The sequence below is a fragment of the Neofelis nebulosa genome, chromosome 9, assembly GCF_028018385.1.
Source record: "Neofelis nebulosa isolate mNeoNeb1 chromosome 9, mNeoNeb1.pri, whole genome shotgun sequence".
Lineage (NCBI taxonomy): Eukaryota > Metazoa > Chordata > Mammalia > Carnivora > Felidae > Neofelis > Neofelis nebulosa.
Window position 1 is genome coordinate 130,031,998 of NC_080790.1, and position 16,957 is coordinate 130,048,954.

Consider the following 16,957-nt stretch of genomic DNA (forward strand, 5'->3'; position numbering starts at 1 on the left):
TGTGCTGACAGCTCAGAGCCTGGAGCCTGTTTCGGATTCTGTGTCTCCCTCTCTCTCTCTGACCCTCCCCCGTTCATGCTCTGTCTCTATCTCAAAAATAAATAAATGTTAAAAAAAAAAATTTAAAAAAAAATAATAAAGGTTAAAAAAAAAATAAATAAATCAGGCTGGATTAACTATTTCTGGTATGACTACTTCTCTTGTAAATGTTAGCAAAACTTTATGGCTGGAAACGTTACCCCTTCATTTACAACTAGGTCTGATTAGGGACTCCTAAATGTTGCAAGCTCATTACATTAGTTTCAAACAGATAGTGAATTCGAGTTATATTTTTCACATGTTTGATATCTACTTGTGAAATAGGGAAAACTATCATATTGGTTAATCCTATACTTCCAACAGCCATTTTCTACTGGATCAGACAATTCAGTTAAAGCCCGCATACACAATTGAACCAAACAAATGAGGAATCAGGTTAGCATTTGGAACAGTGATGGAGTACCACACAGGACGGTGCAATTTGTGGGTACTGCAGTACTGATATTATAGGATCATTCAACTTGCTTCAAGTTATAAATCAGGCATCAGAAACAGTTTAAAAAATCAAAACTTTATATTGGCCAGTATCTTTTTTTTTTTTTTAAAAATTTTTTTTTCAACGTTTTTTATTTATTTTTGGACAGAGAGAGACAGAGCATGAACGGGGGAGGGGCAGAGAGAGAGGGAGACACAGAATCGGAAACAGGCTCCAGGCTCCGAGCCATCAGCCCAGAGCCTGACGCGGGGCTCGAACTCATGGACCGCGAGATCGTGACCTGGCTGAAGTCGGACGCTTAACCGACTGCGCCACCCAGGCGCCCCAGTGGCCAGTATCTTTTAGGTAGTCAAAAAACATTCCAAGTGGGAGCTGGAATATACATAGAAACATGGGAAAACTGCCCTACGTGCTGATTAATTACAATAAACATTCATTCCATCTGAACAGTAGTTCACAAACTTTTCTGGTCTCAAGACCCCTTTATACACTCTCTTAAAAATCACTGAAGACTTCAAAGAGCCTCTGTTTACGTGGGTTATAGCTACTGATATTTGCCAAATTAGAAATTACAACTGAGAGGGGTGCCTGGTGGCTCAGGTCAGTTAAGCATCCGACTCCTGATTTCTGCTCAGGTTGGTGGGATTGCTCTGACAGCGAGCGCCAAGCCTGCTGGGGATTGTCTCTCTCTGCCCCTCCCCCAGTTACACACATTCTCTCTCTCAAAATAAACAAACTTATAAAAAAATAAAACTGAAAAATTTTTTAAAAATTCATTTACAACTAAGCACAACAAACCATCATGTGTTGAGATAAATAACATATCTTATGAAAGAACTACACTTTCCAAAGAACAAAAGAAAATTAGTGAGAAGAGTGGTATGGCTTTACAAATTCTCTTTAATGGCTGGCTTAAAACGGGAGTATTAAGAACTCAGGTGAGCTGGAAAATATATGTCTGTCTAAAGGGCGCAGTCACTCCTTTGCTCTGGCCAAGTATCTGTCGGTCCGATTCAGCTTATGGACCACCATTTTACAACAGCTGGGGCTCACCTAATCGTTCTCAAGAATCTCTTTGATCCTGGGGCGCCTGGGTGGTTCCATCAGTTGAGCATCCGTCCGACTCTTGATTTCGGCTTAGGTCACGATCTCACAGTTTCATGAGTTCGAGCCCCACGTCAGGCTCTGCGATGCTTGGGCTCTTAAACTGACAGCACGGAGCCTGCTCTCTGCCCCTTCCCTGCTCCCACTCTCTCTTTCTCAAAAATAAATAATACGTAACTTAAAAAAAGTCTCTCTGATCTTTAACATCCTGGACTTAGCTGAGAGAATACTTTAAACCCTTTCTTTTGTCAGAAGGGTGAGATTGATCAACACTGGGCGAATCTGGCACCGGCGGGTGCAGTGCTCTTTTGACCTTTGTTTAGCTAAATATTGAAGAGTTTAAGTCCACAAACTATAGCTCTAAAACAGCACTGTTACCCTGAATTTATTTTACTAAGACATAAACTTTTATTTTCACTCAAGAGCTGACTAAAAGCAGAGTTTGGGGAATAACGACAGCTAGCAGAAATCAGAAATTATAAAACTATGGAGTGGTTCATTTAGTTTTTCTGATATTTAAACAGCAGGGGCTGATTAGCACCCGGTTAGCTGGTTTACTAAACTCTACTCGGTAAGGCACCATTTGGGGTTCACCATGTTTAACATGCGTAAAACTGAGCTCACTCCACACTTCAGGCAAAATACCCACACGTCTCAGGAGTGTAATTAAAAGTTTGCTAGGGGGGGGAGTCTGGGTGGTTCAGTCAGTTACTCATCCGACTCTTGGGTTCAGGTCCTGATCTCACGGTTTGTGCGCCGTGGAGGGTGCAGAGCCTGCTTGGGATTCTCTCTCTCTCTTCCAGGCTTTTTACCTGCTTGTCAGAATTTCCTTATATATGAATGTCAGTAACATATATGTACACAACTTTCTTTGTGTGCAATAACACCCAACACTTATCCAATCCCACGCTAGACCTTTATAGCGACTATGAAAGAAAAACAGAAGTCTCCCAAGTGGAGTATAAAGTCTCACTATGGAAACGAGATATACACAAAGTTCAATGAAACAGAACAGCATCAAAACTTTGGATGACAGAAATATAACCTATCACAGAACAATGGTTTTGTTGTTTTGTTCTGTTTTACCTCTGAGGGGTCCTAGGCCCCTCTGAATTTGATGAAAGCTAAAGAGGTGGGACGGAGAGGGACTGGACTTGATCCTCAGAAGCACCGGCGGGAGCTACAAGACTCTGAGTAGGACTAGAGATAAAGCGAATCTCCCGGGTAATGTTCAGGGTGGGCTGGGAAGGATCAGAGGCCAGGTGAGGGCTGTGCAACCATTAACCTCAGGATGCAGAGCCAGAAGCATTTGCTTGGAGCAAATATTGGGACAGAACATCTAGTCAACTTCTTATAGGCCCAGGGGGTGGGAAACAGAGGAATGTTAAGAGATTTAAGGCATGCATATAAATTTGCATGAGTATGGCCATAGTTCCCATTTTTACAACGTGACATAAAAACAGGCTTTGCATAAGAATTTGTTGATAAATCCAAAATTGGGGTGGGGGAGAGAATAAAAAGGTATGCAAACCCCATTTTATAAAAAATAAATACAGGGTGCCTGGGTGGCTCAGTTGGTTAAGAGTAGACTTTGGCTCAGGTCATGATCTTGCAGTTTGTGGGTTCGAGCCCCACACTGGGTTCTCTGCAACCAGTACGGAGCCCACTTTGGATCCTCTGTCTACCCTTCTGTCCGCCCCCCCCCCCCCACTTCTGTGTTCTCTCGCTCTCTCTCTCTAATAAATAAATAAACTTTAAAAAAAAAAAAAAGCACTAAGTCACCCATGCTTCCTTGCATGGTATAAATGACATAAATTATTTTTAGATGTCACAAGCATACAATCATGAGAATACCTGGTCTATCATTCTATTTGTTATTATTTTTAAAAAGATTTTGTTTTTAAGCAATCTCTACACCCAACGTGGGGCTCAAATTTACAACCCCAAGATCAAGAGTCGCATCCTCTAATGACTGAATCAGTTAGGCACCCCATACCATTCTTTTTTTTTTTTTTTTTTTATGTTTTATTTATTTTTGAGAGAGAAAGCACACACAAGCTGGGGAGGGGCACTGAGAGGGGGACACTGGACCCAAAGCAGACTCTGTGCTGATAGCAGACAGCCTGATGTGGGGCCTGAACTCAGGAACCATGAGATAATCAGGACCTGAGTTGAAGTCAAATGCTTAACCCACTGAGCCATCCAGGCGCCCCACCATTCTATTTTCTAAATGCTCGTCAGAGCAATGGCTAAGTTATTTCCCACAAAAAAGAATCAGAGTGTACTCTAGAGAAAATTCTACGATCTTTCCACACAGGATTAAGAGCATAGATCTGGGATCAAGTCCAGATCAAGTCCACAGCTTCCTCGTAACCTTAGCTGTGCGACTTTACCAGTTACCTTGAGCCTTAGCAAAACGGGGATGCCGTCACTCTCTGCCTCTATGGGTGGCAAGGAAGAATCAATGAGATAAAACCTGTAAAGCAGTGATTTTTTTTTTATCGAGTCACCGTCTTTGGCACATTGTATCACAGATCATAAAATACAAAACAAACCCCTCACTTGACTCCATATCCCTTCTAGTTACCATCACATTTCTTTGTTCCTTCTTAGCAAAAAACCTCAAAAAGGCTGTCCTGATTCCCTGTCTGCCATTCTTCACCTTACTTGTACCTACTCCAATCAGCCCTTTCCACCTAGTCACCCACCGAAACCACTCTGGTCAGGGGCACCAGGAGCACCCTCTGGCCAAATTTTCAGCTCCCACCCCCACTTCCTGGAGCTCCAGTGGCAACTCCTGGGCTTCCCTGGGCCTCAGGTTCTCGTCCTACCTCACTGGCTGCTTGGCTGCACCTCCCTGACCTCCGAATACTGCCTGCCTGACCTCAGGGCAGAGCCCGTAGCCCTCTGCCTTTCCGTCTACTCTACTTAGGCATCCCCAAGCGATTTTACTCAGACCAAAGAGGCTGGAGACTTTCCAATTTACATGTCCAATAACAGCCTCCCTGACATGTCCGTTTAGATGGCTACTAAGACTCTAAAAACACTTCCAAACAGAACTTGCCTTGTACTCCTCGAAAAACACAAAAACGACCCACTCCTCAATCCCAGTATGTGGCACGTTTACCAGATTGCTCTGGCCAAAGATCTTGGAAGTCGAGATGAGAACTCTTTGCCTTACACCCTATACCCAACCCATTTCCAGATGTATTCCAAACGTGGCCCATTTTCACCATCTCCACTGTGATCCCTGCAGTCCATGCCCTCTCCGCTTCCCAACTGGTTGCTCAGCCTACCTGGCCTGTACCTGCAGTCTAGTCTCCACAGTTAGCTTTCTAAAGTAAGTTCACTTCCATCACTCAGCCACCCCTCCAACTGGCCCAGCACACACCCTCCAGAGCACCACCTGCACCTCCTGCATCGTTTCCTGCCACCCCCTCCCTGGCCCCTCGTCCTCCTTCAGCCATACCACCCCTCTTTCGGTTCCTGAACAAATGCGCAACCTTACTTTCTGCTTTCGCACATGCTGTTCCCTCACCCTAGAATTCTCTGAATGGCCAGTGGGCTGGCTGGCTTATTCCTCACAAAGGTTGAGCTTCCCATTGCCTTATTTTGCCTCTTCTTTAAAAAAATTATTTTTAACGTTTATTTATTTTTTGAGAGACAGAGACAGAGCGTGAGTGGGGGAGGGGCAGAGAGAGAGGGAGACACAGAATCCGGAGCAGGCTCCAGGCTCCGAGCTGTCGGCACAGAGCCCGACGCGGGGCTCGAACTCACGAGCTGTGAGACCATGACCTGCGCCAAAGTGGGACACTTAACAGACTGAGCTACCCAGGTGCCCCATCTTGCTTTTTTTTTCTTCACAGCACTTGTTACCACTTGACATTTTAAATATATTCATTTCTACTTCATTAGTGGTTTACTGTCTCTCCCCATCTGAACAAAAATAAGCTTCATGAGAGCAAAGCTTCATCTCTGGTTCACGCCAAATCTCCAACCCCTCAAGGAGTGCCTTGCCAGAGTATGCACTCAAATGCTTGGTGAACGGATGAATGGGTGGCTGGGTGCTAGCAAGGGATCTTATTTCAGAATGAATGATGTTCGATGTCACAAAACCCTAACTCTGCAACTCTGTTTATTTCTGAAAATACAGCACAGAAACACTCATAGCACTATTAAAAGAAATTCTTGACATCATAAAGATTATCAAAGGGGCTGAGTATGGATTTTCAGTAGCCCAAGGCAAGTTACACATTGAATTCTGAATGATCTTGAGAAGAAATCGGAATCTTAAATTAGAAAACCAGGCAGTCTACAGAGGTCTTGTCAAGCACCCCTCTCTCACATACCTTTACCCTCACACAATGTCTGTGCCGGGCCTTTTCTTTTTCTTTACATTTTATTTTATTTCCTTTTTATTGTCTGACTCACTCTTGGAGCTTCTTGAGTTAGAGCTGTGACTCATTCAACCCTGCCTCCCCTGAATCTGTTATGTTACCTGTCCTATAATGGTACTTAATAAACATTTCCTGATTGGAGAAACAGCACCAACTCTTCCTTCCCCTTTTTGTTTGTTTATTTATTTATTATGAGAAAGAAGAGTGTCAGCAGGGGAGGGGCAGAGAGAGAGAGAGAGAGAGAGAGAGAGAGAGAGGGAGGGAGGGGGAGGGAGAGGGAGAGGGAGAGGGAGAGGGAGAGGGAGGGAGGGAGGGGGAGGGAGGGGGAGGGAGAGGGAGGGAGGGAGGGAGGGGGAGGGAGAGAGAGAGAGAGGGAGAGGGAGAGGGAATCCCAAGCAGGCTCTGCACTGTCAACGCAAAGTCCGATGTGGGGCTTGATCCCAAACTGGGAGTTCATGACCTGAGCCAAAATCAAGAGGTGGACGCTCAACCAACCGAGCCCCCAGGCAACCCAACTCTTCCTTTCCCACCGTAAACTCTAACGTGGTCTATGTGGCCAAGACACTGAACACTGCTACCCTGTAACTAACGCAGATACCTAACGTCTTTTGAGATCATTAAAAATTGATAACTAGCTTTTTTAAATCAAGTATAATAGACACTTTCAGGGAAACCTACATTTTTTTTCAATGAAGGAAAACTGGTTTTTCACCCAAACCACACAAGTCAAAGGATTCTTCACTACAAAATGAACTTTGTTTCAGAAAACATAGATGAAAGCATGTTACTGATATTCTAAACCATAGAAACTGTGTATGAAGTTATTACATCAGTATTTTCTACAAAGCAAGCACACTCAACTCCAAATGGCCTGACTATGCCCTAGTGCTAGAACTTCAGGGCCCATCCAGGGATATAAATCCAAATATTGGTGGAGTTCAGGGGTGCCTGACTGGCTCAGTCGGTAAACCATGTGACTCTTGATCCTGGGGCTGTGAGTTTGAGCCCCATGTTGGGTAGAGATTATCTAAAAATAAAATATTAAATAAATAAATAAATAAATAAATGGATGGATGGATGGATGGATGGATCCTACAGACCTTGTGAGTGCACCAGTCATAAGTTAGGACTTCATCCCATCCCAAATGGAGAGTATAAGCTTAAAATTGTGATATACTAATTTTAACATAGGATTTCACTGAATATATTTAAATGTTTATTTATGTTTGAGAGACAGCACGAACAGGGAAGGGGCCCAGAAAGAGGAAGACAGAGGATCCCAAGCAGGCTCTGTGCTGTCAGCTCAAAGCCCGATGCAGGGCTTGAACCCATGAACTGTGAGATCATCACCTCTTAACTGACTGAGCCACCCAGGTGCTTCTTCAGCGACTATATTTAAAAATTATGGGGCGCCTGGGTGGCGCAGTCGGTTAAGCGTCCGACTTCAGCCAGGTCACGATCTCGCGGTCCGTGAGTTCGAGCCCCGCGTCAGGCTCTGGGCCGATGGCCCGGAGCCTGGAGCCTGTTTCCGATTCTGTGTCTCCCTCTCTCTCTGCCCCTCCCCCGTTCATGCTCTGTCTCTCTCTGTCCCAAAAATAAATAAAAAAACGTTGAAAAAAAAAAAATTAAAAAAAAAAAAAAATAAAAATAAAAATTAAATCCACACGTGCCAAAGAACTGAAGCATAACAGATCAGAAAAACTTAAGAATGCTCTAATATATGTTTAATTGCCATGGCTTTTGAAGATTCCTAATATCTGTGTGAATCTGACACCAAAGGACAGCTGGAGAAACAGCTTCAAGGGGCAGTACAGAGGATGTAAAAATGAACTCTTAACTAATCTTAACAGACTATGAAAAAGTTAACATGAAGATGTTAAGATAACTTCACCAAGGTGCTAAAATGCCACAGTAATCCAAGATTTTTAAAAAGAAAATATTTGTTCCTGTTACTTCAGAATTCCTTCCAGAAGGATTTTTCCTGGATCTGTGTCAGTATCGAAAGTCAGCCAGTTATTCTCCCGGCTAAATATAAACTGAAAAGTCAGCAGCTGCAGGATATTACAAAGAAAATATGACAACCAGGTTGAAAAAGCATGAATATTTGATAGGGTTTTATACCATGTCATAGTAAAACATTTAATGCAGTAATATGAAACACAGCCACCTATTAAAATATTTGTGGTACGAAATCGATTTGAAGCCCTTTAAAACATCTTTTGGGAAAATCACGGCCACCAAGCAGCTGCTATTATACAACATGCAATCTTGGAAAACCCTGGCCTGACCAAGCCTCACAGGTTTCTCCTGAAAGTTGCCAGTTAAAACTGGTTTGGTTGCCTATTTTAAGAAGATAGTGAACTGAGCTAGGAGTCTGGTGCTGCTTCTGTCTTGGAAAATAAGGAGGCCTGGAAGGTGATGCACCAGCTTCAATGTTCCTGAAAAGTAGACAGAAAGTTGGCAGCGGGTAACTTTTATTCCTGAGCAACTGGCCAGTGCAGTCTGGCTCCCCAGAGGAGGTGTTTTCTCTCCTCTACAGCAATGGTCCTCCGAGTATGGTCCCCAGCCCTGCAGCCTACACATCATCTGGGAACCCACGAGAAATGTAAATTCGCAGGCCCCATCCCAGAACACTACAACTCTAAGGGTGGAGCCCAGCAACTGAACAAGCAATCCTGGTGATGCGGATGCACACTAGTTTAAGAACTGCCAATCCAGGGGAAGAAACAGTGGCGATCTATCTTTACAGTCCACACAATGGGACAACCGACAGCTGGTGACCTTGTGTTTCTCTGACACTAGGGTGGCCAGGGACAAGGACCAGATTTTCTGACAGGGGTGGAGACAAAGAATAAGATGTGGGAAGTGTGTCGGGACAGAGTTAAGTCTATGCTAAAGTCCCTTTAGAAACAGCAACTAATCAGGACAAGGGCTTTTCTTTTTGAAAAGCTGAAGAGTCAGTCACTTTTGCTTCTGTCTTACCAGACACACTGTTCCTCCAAAATCTGTCAAATTTACATATTGGCCACATCAAGGTGAGACCTTTGATTAATTCACTGCAACAGTCAACAAATATTTACCGAGCACCTACTATGTTAGGGAAAGGGACTATGCTGGGTGCCGAGGACATAGGAGCACGAGCAGGGGAGGGGCAGAGAGAGAGGGCGACACAGAATCCGAAGCAGGCTCCAGGCCCTGAGCTGTCGGCACAGAGCCCGACGTGAGGCTTGAAATCACGAACCACAAGATCATGACCTGAGTCGAAGTTGGACGTTTCACCCACTGAGCCACCCAGGTGCCCCAAGGTGAGTGCTTTAGAAGGACAGAGGAGACATGTGATAATGACTCAAAAGACTACACCGAATGGGGGTCGTTAGGGATGGCCTTTCTGGAGAGAGGAGACCTGAAGAACAAGAGGCAGCCAATCACGTGAAGATGTGGGGGCAGAGCATTCCCAAAGGGGTCGGAGCAAGAGCAGAGGTGTGCGTGATACCGCATGAGGTCAGGGGGTGGGCCAGACCCAGATCACAGAGGGCCGTCTCCGCCTCGGAAAAGAGAATGACGTGATTCTAAGCACAGGGTGATTTGATTCTGAGGGCTTTCTGCAGGGGAGTGGCGGTTTCCGCTTTTGGTCTGCAAGAGTTCACGCGCCTCCTCTGGAGAATGGACTGGAAAAGGGCAAGACCGGAAGCTGGCTTCTGCAGTCTTCCAGGGGAGAGACAGATGGTTCTGGTTGGGCAAGAACGGCAACAGTAGAGACGGAGAGGAGGATCGGGCATCTCTTGTTGGCTTATACCTCCTGGACTTGTGATGGGTGGGTGGAAGGGTGAGGAAAGAATCCTACCTGAGGGCCGCGACTATCCACCCGTGAAAGACACTGGGCCGAGTCGGAAATGTCAACAGACCTGTGAGGGGCTGAAGGAATGTGAGACGCCTGGCTGGAGAGGAGGCAAAGGGGGCTGGAAGAATGAGAATATGGCCGAGAGCACGCGCCCTGAAGCAGAACTGCCCCAGGCCCTGCACCCTAGCTCTACACATCACTGGCTCTGCGCCCCAGGCAAGTCCTTTCCCCTCTCTGGGTCGATTTTCTCAGCTTCAGGACAGACACGGGTCTCAAATTTCTGCCGGGAGGACTGAGATCATTTAATTTGACTGAACTGAAACCCGCGTCTAGCACACAGTCAGCCCCAGAAGTGCTCTTTCAAAAGAAGTCTGAAGGGCCTGCACGTGATGGAAGACAAAGTCCTGCTTCGTACGTGACACGAGGGGCCCCAAGCCCAGTGAGTATGAGGTACCGAGTATAAGGCACAAGAAAGAACGTCCTTAAAAGTGGACTTCACGCTCACAGGACAGCACGTTACCCAGAAGGGGACAAACAGTGGCCAGGGACCCTGCTACTACAGCTGGCAGATCCTTCTCCTTAAAGCCCTTTCTCCTACCAAGATCAATGAAACACCCCAAGACCTAGGAAGGCCATACGCCCAACTCCACGCCTTTCCGTTTCTTTGCTAAGGTACTGGAGAGGGTTGGGGAGGGCAGTGGAGCAAAACCCCGGGGCTCTGGTCTCAGTGCCACCGCTCAGCCACCCATCTCCCCCAGCAATGACGTGGGGACAGTGCTTTCCCCGGTCAGCCCATTAGGCTGTGGAGCATTGCATGAGATGACATAACAGGGAAGTCAAATTACCCGGAAAACTCTGAAGTATCTTAGTGTTAAACGTTTACTCCACCAAAGACACTGCTCTGTCCTTCAACTGGGGCCTTTCGGAATTAAACAGAGGATTCCCGACTTCACCTTTTGTATTCCACCTTCATCAAAGTACTGTAGTTACAGTTCAGGTGAGAGGGAAGGGGCAGGAGAGAGAGCGTGTGGTGGAGTGAAAAGCACGGTTCGAAAGTTCCCACGAAGGGGAACATCACAATCGTCACAATGAACCTTGGGAATTGAAGAGAGCAACAGGTCGTACTGGCCCAACACAGCGCTTCCCCCCCCCCACCAGCGGAGCGCGAGGCAGGTGAGCGGTTCTCCCGAACGCAGGGCCCACGCTGTACAAGAGGCAGGCGGCCACAAGCGGCACAAGACGTTCACACAGCGAGACACAAGGGACCAAGCCCAACTTCCCGGACTACAGGCTCTCATCTCCCACCTCCAGCTCTCTGGGAACACCCCTGAATGGAACGGAGGGCTCCTGAGCCCCCACTGCCCACAAGGTCAAGTCTGCACATATGCTGAATGTGTAGAGGAGGCCACTCCAGCGAATGCAAACTTAAAATCACACCCCATCAGGGGTTACTCTTGGGGCACTCAGGTTTGCTGGGCAACTGTCAGGGAAGCCCGTGGGATGCTGGGTGAGACGACGGGCCTGGCAGCCAAGGGCCTGAGGCCCCGCAATCCTGGCCACGGCGGAGGCAGTCACCCGCCACAGCACGGGCATCCTGAAGGAGTCTCGGGGGCTTTTCACAGTACCACCCTCTAGGGTCTGTGCAGAACTCATGCAGCGCAGAACCAAGGGAGATGCCAAGGTGCTGGACCAAAAGAAAATGAAGGGCAGCCCTTTACAGGAACTCACAGGCTTCCCAGCTGTTTCCTGGCAACGAGGGCACAGGTTCATCAGGTGGCTGGTTCTAAACCTAAGGAAGGCCTCGGGGCCCCTGACCAACCTGAGTGACTTCTCAGGGTTAGAGAGCAGAAGCCTGAACATTCGTTTTGGTTTAACCCAACTAAGGCCCTTCTGCCTCTACCCTCGGCACTCGGCACTCCTTCACTGCACAGGCCAGATTGTGTCGTTCCCCTCCTTTTAAGACTCGTTCGTTCATTCATTCATTCAACAAACAGTTACTGAAGGTCTAATGCACACCACTCGCTCACTCGATGGCTTTCCTTCACACTTAATAAAATCCAAAGCTAGAGCTCTTCAACTCATCTCCTTAGCAAGCCTCTCTTGCACAGGAAGGCCTTTAAGCTGTTCTTTCAGGACGCTGAGCTTGGTCCTGCCATGAGGCCTTTGCACTCACTGTCCCCGCCTCCCCCGCCTACGATGCACACCGTCGGGCTGGCTCCTGCCATCCCTTCTACCCGTTCAAATGTCATCTTCCCAGATCACCTCCCCACCTGCTCTTTATCACGTCGCACAATTTCCTTCGTAGCGCCAGCTGCTATCTGAAACTGCCTTAATCATTATTTACTCCTTTGGCGGCTTTCTTCCCGACTAGAGTGGAAGCCCCTGAAGGCCAGGGGCTGTGTCCCTGTCACCCACGGCTCACAAGGGGACACAACAGGCCCTCGAAAAACATCTGTTGAATAAACAGACAAAGGACTTTCGGGAAGCCCGTGTTGGAGCACCTGGGAGCCTGCTCCTTGTCACCCAAACCATGCCAAGTGCTCTTGACATTAGGACAGCAGCCGACGAGGTCTGATCTGACTGCGGTAGCATTCGTGAAGCTATCATCAACTGGCAGGGCCTCAAGAAGTTAGAATCAAGTAGCTGCTAAGCCGGACTGTAGGTGGCCAATCTCAAGTGCCTGCACACAGGGCTGAGCTGCAAGGCAACCATAACGCTGGCTGCCACGGGCACGCGGTGCCCCCCACTTCCTAGCAACCTGACAGGGGTGCTATTCTGGTGCGAAGTTTCCCACAGCAGGCTGGCCTGACTCAGCCTCTCTCTTCTGTGGCAGGATCGTGCAAGACGAGTTGACTCAGCACTATTCCAGCTGAAACCAAACTCCAGGAAAAGGATGTGTGGTCTCCTCCCTCCCCCCGGAGGACCCCACTGCTTAAAAGGACCCCACTGCTTTAAGTTTAAAAGGCAGCTTGTGACAGGTCACTTCGGTCCCCTCCACGGCCACTGAAACAGACAAGGATGGCTCCCTGGGACACTGGAGGCGCATCGCCCCGGAAAGACGGGACTCCCGTCGCCCCGTTCCCTTTAGGTCACCTCCCCTGACAGCGCTGATGCTGTGGCCTTAGCTAGCCAGAGGATTTCAGTAGCCGGGCTGGCGGCCCTGCCTGCTTCATCAGACGTCACCCGTCGTCCCCACATTTGAGAGGACCTCCTTGGCCGACAGGTACAGCCGCCTCTCCATAAGGGGGACACTGAGTCTTCCCCCAAATCCTGCACTTCTGGATTCTCTCTTACCTTATCAGCGTCTCTGGGGGACCTCCCCCAGCTAATCCTCACCCTACCTCCTCAAGAAGGCCATCTGAGTCCATCCCCTGATGCCCATTTGCGGAACGTTAACTCGGAAACGGACTCTTCGTGATCTGATCCTCTGGCCCATCTAAAGAGTGTAGAACAGCGAATCCGGTCTCAAAATAAATGCTGCTTCCCTCTACCTACACGAGACTGGGAGCACCCCCACCTCCTCCAAAGTACAGCCCCCTTATTCCCTCTGCCGCATCCTGGAGATGGGGATTTGCTCGGCTTGCCTGCCCCAGTCACCCAGACTTCTCATTTCGCTTGTCCCTCTCCCCATACCCATCCACTCAACAGGGAACTGCTGAGCTGAACCCACTTATCTTTTCCCAACGCCCAAAGGAGTGGAACGGAGTGACCGTCTCCGTAAAACAGGCACTGCTAGGGCATGCTTCCCTCACCCAAGAGAGGAGATTTTTCTTTTCGGAGAGAAACATCTCTGAACTTTCCCCCACTCTCAACCATCGCATGTGGCTTCCCTCGGTGGACCTCCCGCACCGAACAGGTACCCCCCAGGGCGTCCAATTCACCCAATGTCGAAAGTTTCCACCGCTGCCCCACTCAGAGCTTGGCTCCTAAAACCTAACATGTCTCCTCAAAGAAAAGCCCGATCACGACGGGGTCGTTCCCCTTTGGAATCTGAGAGATCGTTTTCCCTTCTCACTTCGCCAGTCCTGATGCCCTTAATCCCCCCCGCTCCGCCAAAACCAGCCACGCCAAGACGCCCCCTTTCCAAGCGACATAGAGATTTAGCCGTCCCCTTAACCAACGGAGGATCCTCGGTCACCCCCTTGAGATCGTTTTCTCCCTCCATCCGTCCTAAGGGGTTCTCTGAAGTCCCCGCCAAACGGACATCCCAAGGATGGCCACCCCCTCACTCGGACCTCCATCACCCGGTAAAGGACTCTCATCCATTTAGGGGCGCTTCCTTATCCTCTAGGGGACCCCTGGATCTCCCCCAGAGCCGCCAGCCTCGTCTCCTCAGGAGTGCCTCTGGGCTCGCCCCTCGATAGCTCCGGCCGCTCAGCATTGCCTTGGGGCCGGGTCCTTCCTCCCAACAGGGCCCTCACGCCGCCCGGGGAAGCCTGTGAGCCCCGCCGCGCCGCCCACAGGCCCCTCAGGCCCCCGCCCGTGCTTCCGGCCACCGCCTGCTCCTCCTCCCCACTCTGGCCGCCAGGGTCGCCGCCGCGGAGCCCAGCAGACAGAGGCAGCGCAGAGGCCCTGGTCCCGCTGCTAGGGCCTTTGCGGGTCCCCAGTCCCTGGCCCGAGCCCGCGCCCCCTCGGCAGGCCGGGTCCGGCGCCCCAGCTCACCCGAGCCCGTGGTGGCTGCCATCTTGCGTCGCTGTCGCTCGAAGGCCGGCCCCTTCTTCACCCCCCCACCCGTTTCCCCGGGCCCTTCTGCGCAGGCGTCCGCGCCTGCGCAGACGACACCGCTGACGCCCGCTACGCCGACCGCGCGACCCGTTGCCGGGAAGGTTTTTTTCCCTGCCTTTTCAGAGGGAGGAAACATTTGTGTGCGGGAGGGCCCAGCAACCTGCATGTCCCTCCCGGCTCGGGTGCGAGGGAGTTATTGAGGTGCTTGGTGAGAAGGGCGGGGGTGATCGGACTTGGGAGGACTCGATTATGAAAGATACAGAAGAAAAGAAACCTTAAAAAAAGTTACCTATTTCGCTGCGAGCGTTTTCCTATCTAGCTGGAGCCTCACGATATTTCTACCAGGTCGGGATTAATGTGAGAAATGAAGCTGAGGAGGGTTAAGCGATTTATCACAAGTTAGCAGTTAAGTGACTAAGTCTGAATTTGAACCCAGGCCAGAAATGTCTTGCTTCCAGGATCCATGCTCCCTGGCCAGAGAATGTTTGGGGGCATTAAGTTGTCAGAGAAAGCATTCACTCATTCATTCACTCACTTATCAATCCATTTATTCATCCAAAGAAATATTTACTAAGAACAACTATGTGCTAGGCGCTGTGCTAGGTTGTGGGAACGGATACATACCCCTGAAGTCTGCTCTTACGGGCTTACATTTTAATCAGAGATAGCCAGTTAACAAAGAAATAGGAAAGAATATATAACTATGATAGGATGGAGAGTAAAGCAGGGACGAGGCAGCAGGGGCCTCCTAAAGTGGTCACATTGAAACTGAAACTGAGGGGCGCCTGGGTGGCTGGGTCGGTTAGGCGGCCGACTTCGGCTCAGGTCATGATCTCGCGGTCTGTGAGTTCGAGCCCCGCGTCGGGCTCTGTGCTGACAGCTCAGAGCCTGGAGCCTGTTTCGGATTCTGTGTCTCCCTCTCTCTCTCTGACCCTCCCCCGTTCATGCTCTGTCTCTCTCTGTCTCAAAAATAAATAAACGTTAAAAAATCTTAAAAAAAAAAAAAAAAGAAACTGAAACTGAATGATTAGGAGATAGAGGGAGCAGCATGTGCAAAGGTCCTACAGACACATGTTTGCAAATATATATTAAATCCAAGAAGGGACTGCTCCTTTATTGTAAATGGTCTTAGAAGCCCTGAAACGGATGTACAAACAAGCTGCGAGGTAAAGGGACTGCCTCAAGGTAACACAGCTAACCCTGGCAGAGGAAGGACAGGTACTTTCAGTACAGGGAACAAGGAAATGGGAAGCTCTCATCCAGCACATCCATTGCATCACCTGGTTCTCCATTTATTTCTCTTACTTAGGGTTGGCTGTCCTTGTCTCCCGCTTGGGTGACCTCAGCACCCTTTATTCTTGCCCCCATGGTCCAGTCTCTGTGTGGCAGGCAGAATTTGCTCAAAACACCCTTCAGTTAAATCTTTCAGTGGCTCCCCATTTCCTTGTGATAAAATAGGCTCTACAAGTCACGTGACCATAGAATGCTCCTCCGACTAAGAGGAGCGTCGGATTCAAAGAAGGCCCGGGACAATCGTGCCAGGACAACAGGACTCTTCTGGGCAAACCACGATGGATGGCCACCCTAACCAAAGGCCCAGGGCGGGATCAGTAAGACACCTGTGAGATGTCTAGAGCTTTCACTTAAGCCTCATTTAAGGAGACTTTTAGTCTTCGGTCTCAGTTCTGCCCCTGCACTATCCTGCAAGTGAATACTTCCCTAAAATTTGCACCCTGGGTGCCTCTTTCCCCCCTCCTTAACACAGCCTGTACCTCTGAGACTTGCCAGTACCTCTCCAGCAACACTGGCCTTTTTCAAGCCCTCTGCAACACGTGCCCTCTACCCTTAGGGCTTTTGACTGCGCTCTTCCGCTCTTCAGTTCTCAGATCCAGCACCACCCCCTCAGGGAAACTTTCCTTGATTTCTCCAACCTGGTCGGATTCAGCTACAATTGATTCTCAAAGTGCCACGTGCGTCTCCTTCCCAGCACTGGCAACAGGTAATCACCTTGAGAGTGTCCCGTTTATCACGTGATTCAAGTTTATCATGAAGAGCACAGAAAATATTTGCCTTGGACTCTGGGTCATTGGAAAGCCTCAGTAGCAAGTGGGAAGCATTTGGGCTCCTAAAGTGGACTCACCTCCGGAGTGAAATTTTCTGGGTTTCTGTCTTCCTTCACCACTCCCTTTGCTTTGTGACTTTAGGCAAGAGACTTGAATCTCTTTTGGCATCAGTTCCCCCTTCTGAAAAGGGGTGGGGTGGCGGGGCGGGGTTGATAGTATCAACCTCATAGGGTTGCTGTAGAGATGAAATGCTTTGATAAAACTCTTTAGCACAGAGGGAGGAGGGGACACT

General features: G+C 48.9%; 1 protein-coding gene across 7 annotated transcripts in view; it reads right to left on the reverse strand.

Moving 5' to 3' along the window:
* The window catches only part of UBE2V1 (ubiquitin conjugating enzyme E2 V1), a 33,780-nt gene extending 16,932 nt beyond the window's left edge, over nucleotides 1-16,848 (reverse strand). The window contains exons 1-2 of one of the 7 annotated variants that reach the window (XM_058685943.1): nucleotides 14,540-14,555; nucleotides 13,219-13,313 (exon numbers count right to left, since the gene is read on the reverse strand). In XM_058685943.1, coding sequence (XP_058541926.1) covers nucleotides 13,219-13,245 — 27 coding nt within the window. In that variant the 5' untranslated portion in view covers nucleotides 13,246-13,313; nucleotides 14,540-14,555. Of the gene's footprint in view, nucleotides 1-12,378; nucleotides 12,789-13,218; nucleotides 13,314-14,112; nucleotides 14,302-14,539; nucleotides 14,705-16,742 lie in introns of those variants that run through there. The other 6 variants (XM_058685932.1, XM_058685936.1, XM_058685935.1 and 3 more) reach the window with 6 other exon arrangements.
* Between the last annotated feature and the right edge of the window lie 109 nt (nucleotides 16,849-16,957).